Source organism: Vulpes vulpes, chromosome X, assembly GCF_048418805.1.
Source record: "Vulpes vulpes isolate BD-2025 chromosome X, VulVul3, whole genome shotgun sequence".
In the NCBI taxonomy this organism is placed as follows: Eukaryota; Metazoa; Chordata; class Mammalia; order Carnivora; family Canidae; genus Vulpes; species Vulpes vulpes.
Window position 1 is genome coordinate 121531893 of NC_132796.1, and position 15871 is coordinate 121547763.

General features: G+C 54.2%; 1 protein-coding gene across 2 annotated transcripts; it reads right to left on the reverse strand.

Annotated features, from left to right (window-relative positions):
• Window positions 1-160: 160 nt before the first annotated feature.
• On the reverse strand, window positions 161-13087 carry LOC140596268 (EKC/KEOPS complex subunit LAGE3-like). Of its 2 annotated transcripts, XR_011998295.1 has the most exons (5): window positions 12848-13087; window positions 12036-12164; window positions 9234-9478; window positions 6096-6234; window positions 161-4829 (listed from the first exon to the last, which is right to left on the reverse strand). XR_011998295.1 is itself a non-coding variant. In XM_072744780.1 (3 exons), exons 1-3 carry the CDS (start codon window positions 13051-13053, stop codon window positions 11708-11710), a joined length of 450 nt encoding a protein of 149 aa, XP_072600881.1. In that variant the 5' UTR covers window positions 13054-13080; the 3' UTR covers window positions 11529-11707. The 2 variants fall into 2 exon arrangements, 1 of the variants encoding a protein (XP_072600881.1); XM_072744780.1 differs by lacking the exons at window positions 161-4829; window positions 6096-6234; window positions 9234-9478 and adding an exon at window positions 11529-11822 and having other exon boundaries at window positions 12848-13080.
• Between the last annotated feature and the right edge of the window lie 2784 nt (window positions 13088-15871).

Consider the following 15871-nt stretch of genomic DNA (forward strand, 5'->3'; position numbering starts at 1 on the left):
ATAGAATTCTAGATTGGTGGGGGGTTTGCCCCCGGAATACTTTAAATATTTCAGTCTACTTTCTCTTTATTTCTCTGGTTTTGAGGAGAAGTTGGATGTAATTCTTATTTTTTACTCCTCTATAGAGAAGTTGTATTGTTCTCTGGCTTCTTTATTGACGTTTTCTTTCTCTTTTTCTGCAGTTCAAATATGTTATGCCTAGATACAATGTTTTGAGGGATTATCCTACTTGATATTTTCTGAGCTTCCTGAATCTGTGGTTTGGTATCTCACATGAATTTTGAAAAATTATCAGTTTTTATTGCTTCGGATACTTCTTTGGTTCCTTCTCTCTTGTCTCCTCTGGCACTCCCATTAGAAAGATGTTACACTTTTTGTGGCTGTCCCACAGTCCGTGGATATCGTGTTCTATGTTTTATACGTTCTTTTCTCTTTCCTTGTTCAGTTTTGAAGGTTTTCACTGCATATATTTCAACTCAAGGGATTCGGGCAGCCAGGGTGGCTCAGCGGTTTAGTGCCGCCGTCGGTCCAGGGCGTGATCCCGGGGTCCCGGGATCGAGTCCCAAGTCGGGCTCCCTGCGTGGAGCCTGCTCCTCCCTCTGCCTGTGTCTCTGCCTCTCTCTCTCTGTGTCTCTCATGAGTAAATAAATAGAATCTTTTAAAAATAAATAAACTAAGGAGATTCTTTCCTCAGCAATGTCCAGCCTACTATTGAGCCCATCAAAAATACATTCTTCATTTCTATTACAGTGGTTTCTATCCCTAGCATTTTCTTTTACTCTTGCTTAGACTTTCCATCTCTTTGCTCACTTTACCCATTTGTTCCTGCACGTTGTACACTTTTCCGCTGGAGCCTTGAGCATATTAATCATGGTTATTTTGTTAGTCTGACAATCCCACCATTTCTCTTCTATCTGAATCTGATTCTGGTACTTGCTGTGCCTCTTCAGACTGTTTTCTGCCCTTTAGCACACCTTCTGAGTTTTTCTTGGTAGTTGGACGTGCTTTACTGGGTAAACGGAACTGTTGTAAATAGGCCTTTAGTGATGGGAGCGGGGTCGGGGAAGCATTCTGTAATAATATGATGAGGCCCGTCTCTGGTGAGCCTGTGACCTGGGGCTGCAGACTTCATGCCTGCATCTCAGTCCTCCCTCTTTTAGGTGGGTCAGGATTGGCTGCAGAGGGCTGGAGTTGTGTATTTCCCTTCCCCAGGCAGTTAGGCTCTGATAAAACCCCAGCAGGTCGGGCTGTGGCCAGATAGTTTCTCTGGCGAGCAGACTTTAGGATGAGAATGGTCTGGTATATGTCACGATGGGTACCTTTTCCATTCCCCTGCTAGAAGCACGAGAGGCTGTTTCTTCAGTATGCACTGTAAGGACTTGGTAGAGTTCCTTAAGGTGAAGCTCACAATAATGAGGGGCCGCCCTATGCCTGGGTCGCCCTCAGACCTGTCCCCACTGAGCCTCCAGCAGTTGGTCAACTACAATTCAAGGTTTCCCACCCTGTCACTGGTTCTCATAGAGGTGTCTGCTTGTGGGTCAGTTGTGATGCTCTCTCTCTCTCTCTCTCTCTCTCTCTCTCTCTTTAATAAAAAGATTGTACTTCTTGGGGGAGAGAGAGAGAGTAAAATAGAGCACGAGTGGTGTGACGGGGTGGAGGAAGAGGCAGGCTCCCCACCAAGCAGGGAGCCCGATGCAGGGCTTGATCCCAGGACATTGGGATCGAGACCCAAGCCGAAGGCAGAGACTTCACCAACTGAGCCACCCAGGCGCTGCAGTTGTGACTCTCTTTATCTATGTGTCTCTTCCATTTGGGGGGCAGCGATTTGCCCCGTAACCCCGGTTCTCTGACACTTCTAGCAAGGGTTTTTGATTTTGTTTGTTCGGCTTTTGGCTGATTGTTAGGACAGAGTGACAACTTCCAATCTCTTATATGCTGAACTAGAACCTGGAAGTCCATTTTCTTTCTTTCTCTTTTTACATCTGGTTTCTCTTAGCTGCTTATGCAACAAATATCCACCCTAGATTTTTTCCAATACGAACAACCTCCTCATCTATTCATTTCTCCCAGTTTCTTTGTAGCTTCTTCCATGGAAAGAGAAAGATGTTCTCCTTGACTAGAGTAGAATGCTTATAATAAAGGAAGGGAATGCCCGAAAGACTCTTGAGATGATTAGGATCCTTGGGCTGTCTTGTTTTCCGTTTAGGGGAGAGTGTCTGTGTCTTCCTCAGCCACATCTTGTCATTTTCAGGGCATTTGGAGAAAATGACTGAAACATCTGTGTGAAGCTTCTGGTGGTCCTCTCGGCATCACCGGGCTCTTAGCTCCTCTGCCCACGATAATTATTTTCCCTCAGGATTTTGGAAAACATCCTGTATCCATCCAGGTCTAAATCATCCTGGGATATTCTCTGTGTTAGTGTAAACATACAACACAACAGCATGTTCTCACTACATTTAGCATTGGTAGGCATTTTGATGGGTCGACTAGCTATTCTATGGTCATTAGGGTCCTTTTTCAGCAGGTTCCTCGTTACTTTTTCATGTTGTTCCAGATACACGTTAGAATTATTTACATTTCAAAAGAATATCCCAGGCAGCCCGGGTGGCTCCATGGCTTAGCTCCACCTTCGGCCCAGGGTGTGATCCTGGAGACCTGGGATGGAGTCCCATGTCGGGCTCCCTGCATGGAGCCTGCTTCTCCCTCTGCCTGTGTCTCTGCCTCTGTCTGTCTGTCTGTCTGTCTCTCTCTCATAAATAAATAAATAAATAATTTTAAACACAATATCCCAGGGGCACCTCAGTGGCTCAATTAATCATCTGTCTTAGGCCTCAGGTCATGATCTCAGGGTCCCAGATTGAGCCCCAAATCAGGCTCCCTGCTCAGCAGGGAGTAGGCTTCTCCTTATCTGTCTGCTCCTCCCCTCTGATTGTGTTCTCTCTATATATATCTCTCAAATAAATAAAGTCTTCTGTTAAGAAATAAAAAGAATATCCTGGATAAAGTTAGGACCAATTTCATGATACTAATAGTCTGCATGTCAAAATATCACTCCAGAAGCAAAGAGAGAGAGAGAGACAGAGAGACAGAGAGAGAGAGAGAGAAATAACAAACAGGAAAAACACTTTTGCAATGTATGTCACTTCCAAAGAGCTAACATCCCTAACATATAAAAAAATCTGCTAAATATTGATAGGAAATAAAAGAAAAATGGGCAAAGGGATATTAGCAGATGGTTCACAGAAAAGGAAATGCAAATGGTCCTTAAACATATAAAACAGTGGGCAGCCCGGGGGGCTCAGCCGTTTAGCGCCGCCTTCAGCCCGGGGTGTGATCCTGGAGACCCGGGGTTGAGTCCCATGTCCGGCTCCCTGCATGGAGCCTGCTTCTCCCTCTGCCTGTGTCTCTGCCTGTGTGTGTAGTGTGTATGTGTGTGTGTGTGTCTCATGAATAAATAAAATCTATTAAAAAAACATAAAAAAGTGTTCAGGCTGAATCATAACAGAAATATAAAGCTGAGTGGCTTTATATATATCCCTGAGTGGCTCAGCCGTTCAGCGTCTGCCTTCGGCCTGGGGATGTGTACCTGGGGTCCCGGGATCGAGTCCCACATCGGGCTCCCTGCATGGAGCCTGCTTCTCCCTCTGCCTGTGTCTCCGCCTCTCTTGCTGTCTCTGTGTCTCTCATGAGTAAATAAATAAAATCTTTTAAAAAAAGAAATATAAATCTAAAATACATTGAGATACCAGTTCTCACCTACTGGATTGCCAAAATTCCAGTCTTGACAGTTTACTGCGGTGGCAAGACTGTGGAGATAGAGGCACTTTCACACACTGTGGGCGTGCAAAGGCACTACACCTGTGGAGGAGTGTGCAGCAGTGTTTGTTGAATCTAACGTAGGATATTATCCCTTTGGCTAACAGGAATAGTCTTCTTTACGTGCATTGTTGTCTGTTGCTGCATAGCAAATTACTCCAAACTTTAGTAGCTTAAAGGAACAGACATTTGTTGTTTCTGAGAGCCAGGGTTCCAGGAGTGGCGTAGCCGGGGTAGTTTTAGCACAGGGTCTTTCGTGAGGTCACAGTGAGGTTGTTGGTCAGTGCTACAGTCACCTGAGGGCTGGGCTGGTCTAGCAAATCTGCTTCCGAAGCGGCTCACAGAAGCCACTCACATGGTTGTTGGCTGGCAGCTTCGGTTTCCTACCACCTGGATCTCCTCTCCCGAGGAGCTTCCCTGCTGAGAGTTCGTTCGGAGAAATTACGTGAAGCTGGAGAGCCTTTTATAATCTACCTGCCAAATTTCCATGCGGTCACTTCTTCTGTACTGTGGGTATTTTCAAAGAACCAGCACTTGGTTCCACTGGCCCATTCTACATGGGTTCAGAACGCTTACTGCTTTTATTGTTGTTAGTTTTTCCCCCTTCTTTGTTTTGCATTTGTGTTGACGCTGTTGTTTTCCTACTTTCTTGAGTTAAATGCTTGGTTCATATATTTCAATATTTCCTATGAATGAAATATTGAAGCTTTTCATTTGGCTAATGACTATTACTTTGACCAGATCCTTGACCAGCATTTTTTTATCTAGTGGCAGAGCTGAAGCAGATGTTGATGCAAGACAGCTTGGCTATGAAGAATTCGTGGCAGGTGTGGAGGTTGGTGTTTGGAAGAACTGATGACCAGCATGATGAGCAGATTCCTCACCGTGGTGACCAGGTACGTTGATAAGAACAGGCTGAGGAGGAAGGCCTGATGCTCTGGCACTTCTGACAGTCCCATGAAGAGGAATTCGGAGATGATGGTGGGGTTGCCTCTCGCTATGGCTTCTGGTTTCTGTAAATATATGTCGGAAGTACATCTGTCAATAAGAGCAGAGGCAACCTGGGAAGGCATGCACAGCAACTTTCATCATTAGCTGAAAGGAAAGTTTGTGATGCTTTTGGAGAGATTTCCAACCTGGGGTAGTGAGGGCAAAAGAGAGCGAGGGCTGTACAGTCAGCAAGGGTTTGTGGGGGCTGGTGAAGCTCTCTTTGTAATTTCTCGCATTGCCAGGAGCAAAGAACCATGCAGAGAAGAAGACAGAACAAAATGAGCCCTGGGTGGCTCAGTTGGTTAAGTCTCCGATTCTTGGTTTTGATTCAGGTCATGATTTTAGGGTCCTGAGATCGAGCCCCAAGTGGGGCTCCATGCTCAGGTCAGAGTCTGTTGGATATTCTCTCTCCCTCTGCCCCTCTGGCTTATGATGTGTCTCTTTCTAAAATAAATAGGTCTTTTTTAAAGGCTATTTATTTATTTGACAGCACACACTGGAGGGGGAGTGGGAGAGGGCAAAGCAGGCTCCCAGCAGAGCATGGAGCCAGATACAGGGCTCAATCCCAGGACCCCAGGATCATGACCTGAGCTGAAGGCAGACACCACCAATGAGCTACTCAGGTGCACCTCAAATAAATAATTTCTTTTAAAGGAAGGGCAAGGATATAAGGAGAGGCAGCAAGAGCAGTGGAATTGACACTAATTGGATCCCACTTTGCTTTTTCTTCATCTCTGTAGGGTTCTGTGGGGTGACCACTAAAGATAAAACGGTATATGTATGTGTGCCCGTGTGTGCACGGATATACCTAGACTTAGACATTTATATTCATATGGATGTATTCATAGAAAGATCCCTAGAAGAATATTCACCAAAATGTTAATTAACCAACAGTAGTTATCTCTAGGATGTTGAGATATTTAACTTGTGTGTGTGTGTGTGTGTGTGTGTGTGTGTGTTTTAACAAAAAACAGCTCAGTTTTCTAAACTGTGTTCCCTGGATGTTAACAAGTGATTCAAGAAGTTTCTGTGCTATTTGAAGCCCGAGTGTCATTGGGAGCTCATACTTGAAGCCTTGTCAGACAAAAGGGCATATCTGGGAAGTTATGTCCTCATGTCTCTGTCTCTCTCGAGTTCATGCCATGGGATCCACAAAGTTATGTGTCCATGTGGTACAACTCCACCACACAGGCAAATCTATGCCCCTAAATCGGATGCATGTGAAATGGGAAGACATAATAAAATGTGATTTTAAGATACTGGCTTGTGAAAGCACCTGGGTGACTCACCAGTTGAGTGTCTCCCCTTGGCTCAAGGCATGATCCCGGGGTCCTGGGATCGAGTCCCGCCTTGGGTTTCCTGCATGGAGCCTGCTTCTCCCTTTGCCTGTGTCTCTCCCTCTCTGTCTCTCATGAATAAATAAAATCCCTTAAAAAAAAGAAAAAATAAGATATTGACTCACGAAAGACATTGTAAAAGATTTCAAGGATCTCCCATATAAATAAACCCCAGGTACAGATGCTTTTACAAATCATATCAATTCTTCAGACTGAACTTTTCAGAATCAATTCTTCTGATTCTGCTAACATCTCGTCCCAATATTACAAGGTCAGAAGGGCGGAACAACATCTGGCAATTTCATTTTCAAATCCCAGCAGCCTCAAGACAGCATACTGAATCCCAAACTCAGAAACAACAGTACATATGCAAAATAATGAGGCAAAAATCCTGAATAATGTGCAAATTCCGTCTGAACATATGGTGAAAGGATCATCCTGCATGTGGAAACATAAAGATGGTCACTGCGAGGACAGAAACCTGAGTCCACATCCCGATGCTGCTGAGCCTTGGTGGGGCACCTGTAGCCATCTCCACGGCAGAGGTGCTTGCTTGCCTGAGCACACGCCCCGCACCCTGTGTGCCAAGACTACCAGTGCTGCCCATTCTCCTGCCAGGCCTGCACCCCTCAGCCCCCAGGAGCTTGGCTTTGTCCGAGGGCGCAGGCTTCTGACCCGCCATTCCTCCGGTGGATCACTGTTCACCTCAGGGCGGGGCTCCAGGGCCTCCCCCAGGGCTGCTCTCCCATGCCAGGTGCTCCCTACAGAGCTGGGCCCTGGAGGCCCCTGCAGCAGCCCCGCCCGCAGCCCCTATGCACGGCCCCCCAGCGTCGAGACCCCGGAGTCCCTGCAGGGGACCACTGTCACCCGGGGACCCCGCCTCCCCCACACTCTGATGCTCGAGCCTGGATTCTCTTCGGGGAGCCCCTCCCGCACCTCCAGGGGCCTCCTGGTTCTGTCCGAGCGCGTCTGGTCATGCGCCCCGCGTGCTGCGGCTCCTACAGCAAGAGACTCGGGAGACCAGGGATCTGGATTCCCCACTCTTGCTCAGCGGGTGGAAGTGGCACAGGCCAGAGCCACCCAGTGACGCGGGGGTGGGGGTGGGGGCCAGAGGACCCAGGCGTCCCGAGCGGGCCACCTGACCATGTGCCGGATGAAGACAGACTCGGGCTAGGGTGCGCTGCTGAGACCCCCGTTTGTACACGTGCGCACACAGTATCCGTATTATTTCTGGGTAGGAGCCGCGCCTGCTAAAGTGCCTGTATAGACAACACATACGTTTTCCTTTTGAAGGAGGCCCCCCGCCCAGCGTGGAGCCCGACACGGGACCTGAACTCGTGACCCTGGGGTCAAGGCTGGAGCCGAGAGCAAGCGCTGGATGCTCCCCTGACCGAGTCCCCCAGGCGCCCTGCCAGGAAACCATCTCTAGAGGTGCCCGTGGGGGTGGGGGGTCGGGGCAAATCGTCACTTCCGATGGCCTCGGGTAACCTAGAGCCTGGGAACCACTACTGCAGCCTCCACGCGGTTGCCTCCGGACCCAGAAGGAACCTTCTGGCCCCTCTCCAGCCTTGCTGGCGAGGCCCCTTAGCGCCTGGAGGCAGCGGGTGCGGATGTCAAGAAAACGCAGCTCGGACAAGGCTTCCGAGAGTCACTACGCTGCAATGGCAGCTGGAGCTCCAGCGTCACCGCGTGTCTGACCTTAGTGCAAGAGCACCAACGCGCAGGGGCCCCACCTGTCATGAGAAAATCTGAGACCGTGGGGAAGACTGGGAGGACCCCAGAGCCCCCTGCAGTGCCCCCCCCACTGGCGCCCCGAGCTTTCCTCCAGCATTCCTGAAGAAACCAGTCTCCTCTGCTTGGGAGAGTTTCTCTGCCTCTCCTCTGTCCTTCCTCTCCTCCTCCCTCCCTGCTCTTCCTCTCACTGGCCTCCTCCTCTCTCTCGGCTCTGTCCCTCCTTCCCCATCTCAACCCCGACTTTCCCTTCCACATCCCTCAGACCCCTGCTCCAGACAGGACAGCCCACACCCCCCAGCCTAAAGCAGCTGGAAGCGCAAAGGTGCGAGATCAGAACCAAGTACGGGTTTAGAGGTTAGAGGACATTTCACCTCAGTGGGGAACCATGGATCACTCAATAAATGATGCTGAGACACCGGGCTAATCTCTGGAGTTGGATCCATGTCACCCTCACACCACAAGAAAGTTCCAGCAGATTAAAATCTCAGGGATCCCTGGGTGGCGCAGCGGTTTGGCACCTGCCTTTGGCCCAGGGCGCGATCCTGGAGACCCGGGATCGAATCCCACATCAGGCTCCCGGTGCATGGAGCCTGCTTCTTCCTCCGCCTGTGTCTCTGCCTCTCTCTCTCTCTGTGACTATCATAAATAAATAAAAATTAAAAAAAAATAAAATCTCAAAGTACCAGGGGGCGTTGCTAGGGAACAGGTCTATAGTGTCACGGGGGGGGGGGGCTTCTCGCAGGGCACAGAATCCAGAGATCACAGTGAAAGCAGGTGACCACTTAAAGGCATCTGATTTTTTCCACCTATGCTTCCGTGCCTACGGACGATGAGCAAAGTGAAAATGAAGCAACGAGGAGGAAAAGTATTTCCCAGTCATGACAGAGATTGGCTGTTCTGAGCACAGAAAGGACGCTTGCCGATCAGCGTGAGAAACGTGACCGTGCCGGACAGAAGACAGGCAGAGGATAGGGACTGTCCTCCGAAGAGATGCCTCGGACCAAATGTCACGCACGTCATTGTCTAATCACAGGAGAGTCAAAGGCAAGTGGAGCGACACTGACACACGGTTTGGCTCCTTCATGTTTTCGGTCTCACAAAGACGTACAAGGTCGAGCACATTCCACTTGAGGTGGGATTTAGGGGAATGGGCACTTTCATCCACGTCGGGAACGCTCTGGGGGGTGCAGTTTGGGCATAGGTGTCAGACACGGTATCCAGCATTGGGCTCCTTGCATGGAGCCTGCTTCTCTGCCTGCTTCTCTCACTCTGTGTCTCATAAATATACAGAATCTTTAAAAACAAACAACAAAATAAAAGTCTATCGGACAAAAGCAAAAGCGCCCCACTACTCACCGCAGCACTGCTCATAGAAGGGAAAGATGAGAAACTGTGAGGCCGGCAGAGAGGGCACTGGTTAAAGCGCTGAGGAATGGGGGCGCCCGGGGGGCTCAGGGGGCCGGGCTTCCGACTCCAGATTTCAGCTCGGGCCACGATTGTGGGCTTGTGGGATGGAGCCCCGTGGTGGGCTCCGTGCGCAGTCGGCTTGGGGTCCTCGCTCTCTCCCTCGCCCTCTGCCCCTGCCTCCGCTCATGCGCACTCTAAAGAAATAAACGGATAAAGAAAGTTTTTCAAACAGTAGCTGAAGGGATATGCCTGTGCGGACCGTTAGCCAGCCCCCCGTGGCCCACCCCGTATCCTGTCCCTTGGGGTGAAGGGGCTTTAGAGGCCCCAACAGGTGGGGGAGGCCATCACAATAAAGCTCCTCTGCAGGAGAGAAGGCAGCAGGAGCAGCCGCCTGTGTCCTTCCTGGAGGGGGAGGCGGGGGGGGGGGGTGTCCCTGGAGATGAAAGGTGAACTGGGTGGACCCCTGAGGCCCGGGGTCTGGTGTGCCCTCTATGTCCCCTGCACGATAGGTTCCATCGGATACATGGACTCTCAGTAAGACAACAGGCTTGCCAGAACCACCTCCCTATCCCACCCCCAGCAAATAGCGCTCATCTGTTAAATAAATGCTAAATAAATGTAATAACCTTTGGAAAAATTGAATTCTGAAGTCACAAATTACATATTGATACATTTAACAGAGGAGTACAAGTATGAAACTGAGAGGTCACAAGACATAGTTGACTGCCAATGGCTGAACCTAATCAATTTTCATTTTCTTCCGTTTCCTAAATGGTCTCATCACGTGATACGATCTGCCTATGTGAGTTCCTGAGCCTTCTTGCCTCCCTAGGGCATGGTGGCAACGCAGGACGGCGTGGCAGCTGAGCCGAAGCGCGGCCGGCCTTGGAGTTGGAGTCCGGTTGGCTGTGCGCGGTGCAGTGTCCAGGCGCTGCCTGCCTTCAGCCGCGGGGAGCAGCCAGGCGGGAGCGGCGGATGGGGCTCAGGAGCTGTCGGCCAAGGCCGCGGGGTCTTGCACTGAGAGCCAGCGGGAAACGGGGGGCGCAGCCGCAGCCAGGAGGCCTGGACCTTTGAGGGAGTCCTGGGCCCTTGCCAAGGCGCGGGGAGACCCTGTCTGGGGTGTGGGGTGGCCCTGTGCGCCCCCTTCAGGTGGCCTCGCACCCCCCTCTCCCTGCCAGCCTCGCCTGCTCACTGCAGCCCCTCAGCCAGGGGCCCGACAGCGCCCCCACCCCGTGCCTCGCCCCCTGCGGCTTCTCCTGCACTGCCCTGGCACACTCGGCTCCTGCACGTCCCCGGGAGAGGACACCGGCCATGGCTCGCGACCATGGGACCGCCCGCTCAGCTCCTCTGAAGGGCCTACTGCACCCAGCGCTCACACGCCCAGCACGACGCTGCGGCAATGTGCGCTTCCCAAACACTGGGGTCCCCCTGCAATTTCCGGCTGGAGGGACTGTAGGTGGCTCCCCCGCCTTCCTTGTTACCCCATGTTCCTCACAGAGGAAGACAGAGCGCCCAAGCAGGGGCGGAAGCGGACTCCCTACTGAGCATCAAATCCCAGGTGGGGCTTCATCCCAGGGCCACGCCCTGAGCCAAAGGCACAGGCTCAACCGACTGAGCCTCGCAGGCGCCCCTGTACTAACGCATGTTAAGGAAGCGTCATTCATGCCAAGACTCACACGCAAGAGCTGCACTGAGTCCTTACTCTAATCTGGCAAGAAGTGGAAGAGAACGTAAACGTTCAGTCATGATAGTGCATGTTTCACGCACCTGTTCGAGAAGGTTTTCAAAGAGTTTTTACGGAGAAGTTTACGTTGGACGGAGACTCTCCGGGGACACGCACACAGTGCACGCCGCGTATTCCTGTGGGCGTGGGTATAGCGCCGGGGGGTAAAACCAAGGGCGTAAAACCAAGGGCGCGTCCCAACAGGTCGGTCTGCAGCCGCCCATACTCAAGGACACAGCCCACGGGCTGCCGATTTCCGAAACGGTCTTTTTAAAGAGATTTACTTATTTGCGAGGGTCCGCGCCTGAGCGGAGAAGCTGAGACACGGAGCTCCCGCTAAGGGGTGCTGGACCCCGGGCCCAGGCAGCCGCTTCACCCACGGAGCCAGGCCCGCCCCGCCCCAGCTGCGTCCCGTCACCTTCGGCTCCGGGGTGTCCGCCTCCCAGGGGCTCCTCCGAACCCTGAGGTCAAAGGGAGGTGTACCCGGAGGCGGGGCCGGGGCCCAAGGGACACTGCGCGGATCTTAGCAAACATCACATTTATTTTCTGCTGTCACAAACACTGGGGCGCCCAATGAAACAAAGGGACCCCGGGGGCCGCGGGGGTGGGACCAACAGAAGGCTGGGGGGGGGGCTGCTCTGGCAATGGCTGCCCCAGGAAAGGGCAGCAGGTGAGGCCCCTGCCCCAGCCCCGCGCGGGCTCAGCGGGTGGCGGGAGGCCCGAAGCGCTGCATGGTCCGCATCACCAGGGAAAGCTGGTCCAGAAAACTGATGATGGAGATTCGGAGGAGACGGGGGTTCGTAGCTCTCCAGCGGCTGGAAGCGCAGCAGACACGGCCTGTGGGACCTGGAGGCGCCGCCCCCCGCGCCCGGACACCCCCCGGGCGCCCCCGGCCCAGGGCGCCCCCGGCCCAGGCCCGCACCGCAGCCCGGTCCCCGGAAGAAGGTGGCACCCAGGCAGGGTGTCCGCGAGTCCAGCGGCGCGCCCGTCCTGGGGACCCGCGTCCCTCCGCCCCTTCCCGCACTTACACCGCCAGGACGCTGCCCCTCACGGTGAGCTGCTTCTCGACGACCCCTCCGTGGGGCTCGGCGTCGGGGGCCAGGGACCCGCAGGCGATCTCTGCCTCCACGGCCGACGGGAAAGGCACGCAGAGGGCACTGGGGGCATCAGTCAAGGGACCTCTGGCAAGACCTGGCGCCCCGGGCCACCCCGCCCCGTCCTGCCCCTCCCCCCCACGCGATCGCCCACCCCCTTCCCTCCTCCCCTCCCCCCACCCCTGCAGCCACCTCCTGGGCGTCCTGCGCCCCCACGTGCTGGGCTGGCTCCCTCCATGGCAGCCCCGGCCCGGCCCCCCAGCCACACCCCCGGCCGCCCCTCAGGCACCGCCGCCCCCCAGCCACCCCTCAGGCACCGCCGCACCCCAGCCGCCCACCGCCCCTCAGGCACCGCCGCCCCCCAGCCACCCGTCAGGCACCGCCGCGCCCCAGCCGCCCCTCAGGCACCACCGCACCCCTCGTCCACCCCCCGTCCGCCCCTCAGGCACCGCCGCACCCCAGCCGCCCACCGCCCCTCAGGCACCGCCCCCCCCGCCCCCCCTCAGGCACCGCCGCCCCCCCGTCCGCCCCTCAGGCACCGCCACCCCCCAGCCGCCCCTCATGCACCACCGCACCCCTCGTCCACCCCCGGTCCGCCCCTCAGGCACCGCCGCCCCCCGTCCGCCCCTCAGGCACCGCCGCCCCCCAGCCGCCCCTCATGCACCACCGCACCCCTCGTCCACCCCCCGCCCCCCCTCAGGCACCGCCGCGCCCCCCGCCGCCCCCGCCCCGCTCGGGCAGGATACAACACGTAGGTGCGGCCGCCCGTCCTTCCAGCCGTGGCGGCGGCGTCTCCGCCGGGCCTAGGGGCGTGCCGGGGCCGCGTGACAGGCGGGGCTCTGCCGAGGGCAGCAGCAGTCGCCTCGCCCGCCCCGCCGGGAGAGCCGGGGCCGTCCGCGCCATCGTCCGCGCCTTCCGCGCCGCCTCCCGCGCCTGCGTCTGCCGCCTGCATGGCCGCCGCGCCCCGCCTCCGACTCCGCCCCGAACGCCGCGCCGCCCGCCCGCCCTCGACGCCGCCGCGACGGACTGAGGCGGCCCCCGAGCCCCGCCCCGGCCCCGCCCCCGCCCCGCGCCTGCGCACACCAACCCGAGGGGCTACGGGCGCGTGGCCGTTTCCCGCCAAACGGAGGCAGCAGCGGGGGCCGCGGGGTCGCCGCGCTCCCTCCCGCAGCCCCGCCGCTCGTCGCTCGCCGCGGCCCCGGGGCGCCTGCCCTCCCCGCGGGGCTCGGGGCCCGTTGCCCCCCCTGTCCCCGTCCCTTCCTGGGGTGCAGTGTCCCCAGGCAAGCGCTGTGCAGGGGGCTGGCAGGTGCCCCCCTGAGCGGTCGGAGGCCTCCTGGGGCTCCCCCCTCCCCCGGAGGCCCACGGTGACCTGCCAGCACGTTCAGGGCTCTGGGGTTTGTACGGACGCTCTACCCCCGACGGGGGCCCGAACCTCAGCGCCCCAGGCCAGGGGTCGCATGCGCCCCCCGCCTGCCAGCCGCCTGCGCGCCCCTGCCCGGCAAAACGGGTGTGTAAAGGGACACGAGTCGGCCGTGGCGGAGTGTTGCGTCCGTTTTCTGTGTTCCTCCTTGGCGTATCAGGACGGGGGACACGCGGCGGCCCTGTATCATCCTGCTGGACGGCCCCTCCACACAGCCTGGAGGCGACCGCGTCCACCCCTCTCCATTGCAAGCCCCAACCATACACTCAACAGAAACGTGCTCTACAAAAATTGTTGTGATTGTCTAAAAATACGTTTGTAAATTCTTTGTAGTCCTCCCTATAGGAACAACAAGGCTGCATTTTCCTCCCCTTGATGGGCAGTACTTAGTAATTTGTTTCTCACATGAAGCATATGGAAGAAGTGACCGGGGAAATTCGGCAGGTAGATCATAAGGGCTCCCGCTCCACGGGCTTGCTCCGAACGAACTCTCAGCAGGGAAGCTCCTCGGGAGAGGAGATCCAGGTGGTAGGAAACCGAAGCCGCCAGCCAACAACCATGTGAGTGGCTTCTGTGAGCCGCTTCGGAAGCAGATTTGCTAGACCAGCCCAGCCCTCAGGTGACTGTAGCACTGACCAACAACCTCACTGTGACCTCACGAAAGACCCTGTGCTAAAACTACCCCGGCTACGCCACTCCTGGAACCCTGGCTCTCAGAAACAACAAATGTCTGTTCCTTTAAGCTACTAAAGTTTGGAGTAATTTGCTATGCAGCAACAGACAACAATGCACGTAAAGAAGACTATTCCTGTTAGCCAAAGGGATAATATCCTACGTTAGATTCAACAAACACTGCTGCACACTCCTCCACAGGTGTAGTGCCTTTGCACGCCCACAGTGTGTGAAAGTGCCTCTATCTCCACAGTCTTGCCACCGCAGTAAACTGTCAAGACTGGAATTTTGGCAATCCAGTAGGTGAGAACTGGTATCTCAATGTATTTTAGATTTATATTTCTTTTTTTAAAAGATTTTATTTATTTACTCATGAGAGACACAGAGACAGCAAGAGAGGCGGAGACACAGGCAGAGGGAGAAGCAGGCTCCATGCAGGGAGCCCGATGTGGGACTCGATCCCGGGACCCCAGGTACACATCCCCAGGCCGAAGGCAGACGCTGAACGGCTGAGCCACTCAGGGATATATATAAAGCCACTCAGCTTTATATTTCTGTTATGATTCAGCCTGAACACTTTTTTATGTTTTTTTAATAGATTTTATTTATTCATGAGACACACACACACACACATACACACTACACACACAGGCAGAGACACAGGCAGAGGGAGAAGCAGGCTCCATGCAGGGAGCCGGACATGGGACTCAACCCCGGGTCTCCAGGATCACACCCCGGGCTGAAGGCGGCGCTAAACGGCTGAGCCCCCCGGGCTGCCCACTGTTTTATATGTTTAAGGACCATTTGCATTTCCTTTTCTGTGAACCATCTGCTAATATCCCTTTGCCCATTTTTCTTTTATTTCCTATCAATATTTAGCAGATTTTTTTATATGTTAGGGATGTTAGCTCTTTGGAAGTGACATACATTGCAAAAGTGTTTTTCCTGTTTGTTATTTCTCTCTCTCTCTCTCTGTCTCTCTGTCTCTCTCTCTCTCTTTGCTTCTGGAGTGATATTTTGACATGCAGACTATTAGTATCATGAAATTGGTCCTAACTTTATCCAGGATATTCTTTTTATTTCTTAACAGAAGACTTTATTTATTTGAGAGATATATAGAGAGAGAACACAATCAGAGGGGAGGAGCAGACAGATAAGGAGAAGCCTACTCCCTGCTGAGCAGGGAGCCTGATTTGGGGCTCAATCTGGGACCCTGAGATCATGACCTGAGGCCTAAGACAGATGATTAATTGAGCCACTGAGGTGCCCCTGGGATATTGTGTTTAAAATTATTTATTTATTTATTTATGAGAGAGAGACAGACAGACAGACAGACAGAGGCAGAGACACAGGCAGAGGGAGAAGCAGGCTCCATGCAGGGAGCCCGACATGGGACTCCATCCCAGGTCTCCAGGATCACACCCTGGGCCGAAGGTGGAGCTAAGCCATGGAGCCACCCGGGCTGCCTGGGATATTCTTTTGAAATGTAAATAATTCTAACGTGTATCTGGAACAACATGAAAAAGTAACCAGGAACCTGCTGAAAAAGGACCCTAATGACCATAGAATAGCTAGTCGACCCATCAAAATGCCTACCAAAGCTAAATGTAGTGAGAACATGCTGTTGTGTTGTATGTTTACACTAACACAGAGAATATCCCAGGATGATTTAGACCTG

Bases quoted from the DNA above. Each gene is read 5' to 3' on its own strand.
- LOC140596268 (XM_072744780.1), bottom strand. From the start codon at position 13,053: ATGCAGGCGGCAGACGCAGGCGCGGGAGGCGGCGCGGAAGGCGCGGAC. The intron at 12,165-12,847 runs GTATCCTGCCCG...TGATGCCCCCAG, and splicing joins GGCGGCCGCACCTACGTGTT to TGCCCTCTGCGTGCCTTTCC. The intron at 11,823-12,035 runs GTAAGTGCGGGA...CTGCGCTTCCAG, and splicing joins AGGGGCAGCGTCCTGGCGGT to CCGCTGGAGAGCTACGAACC.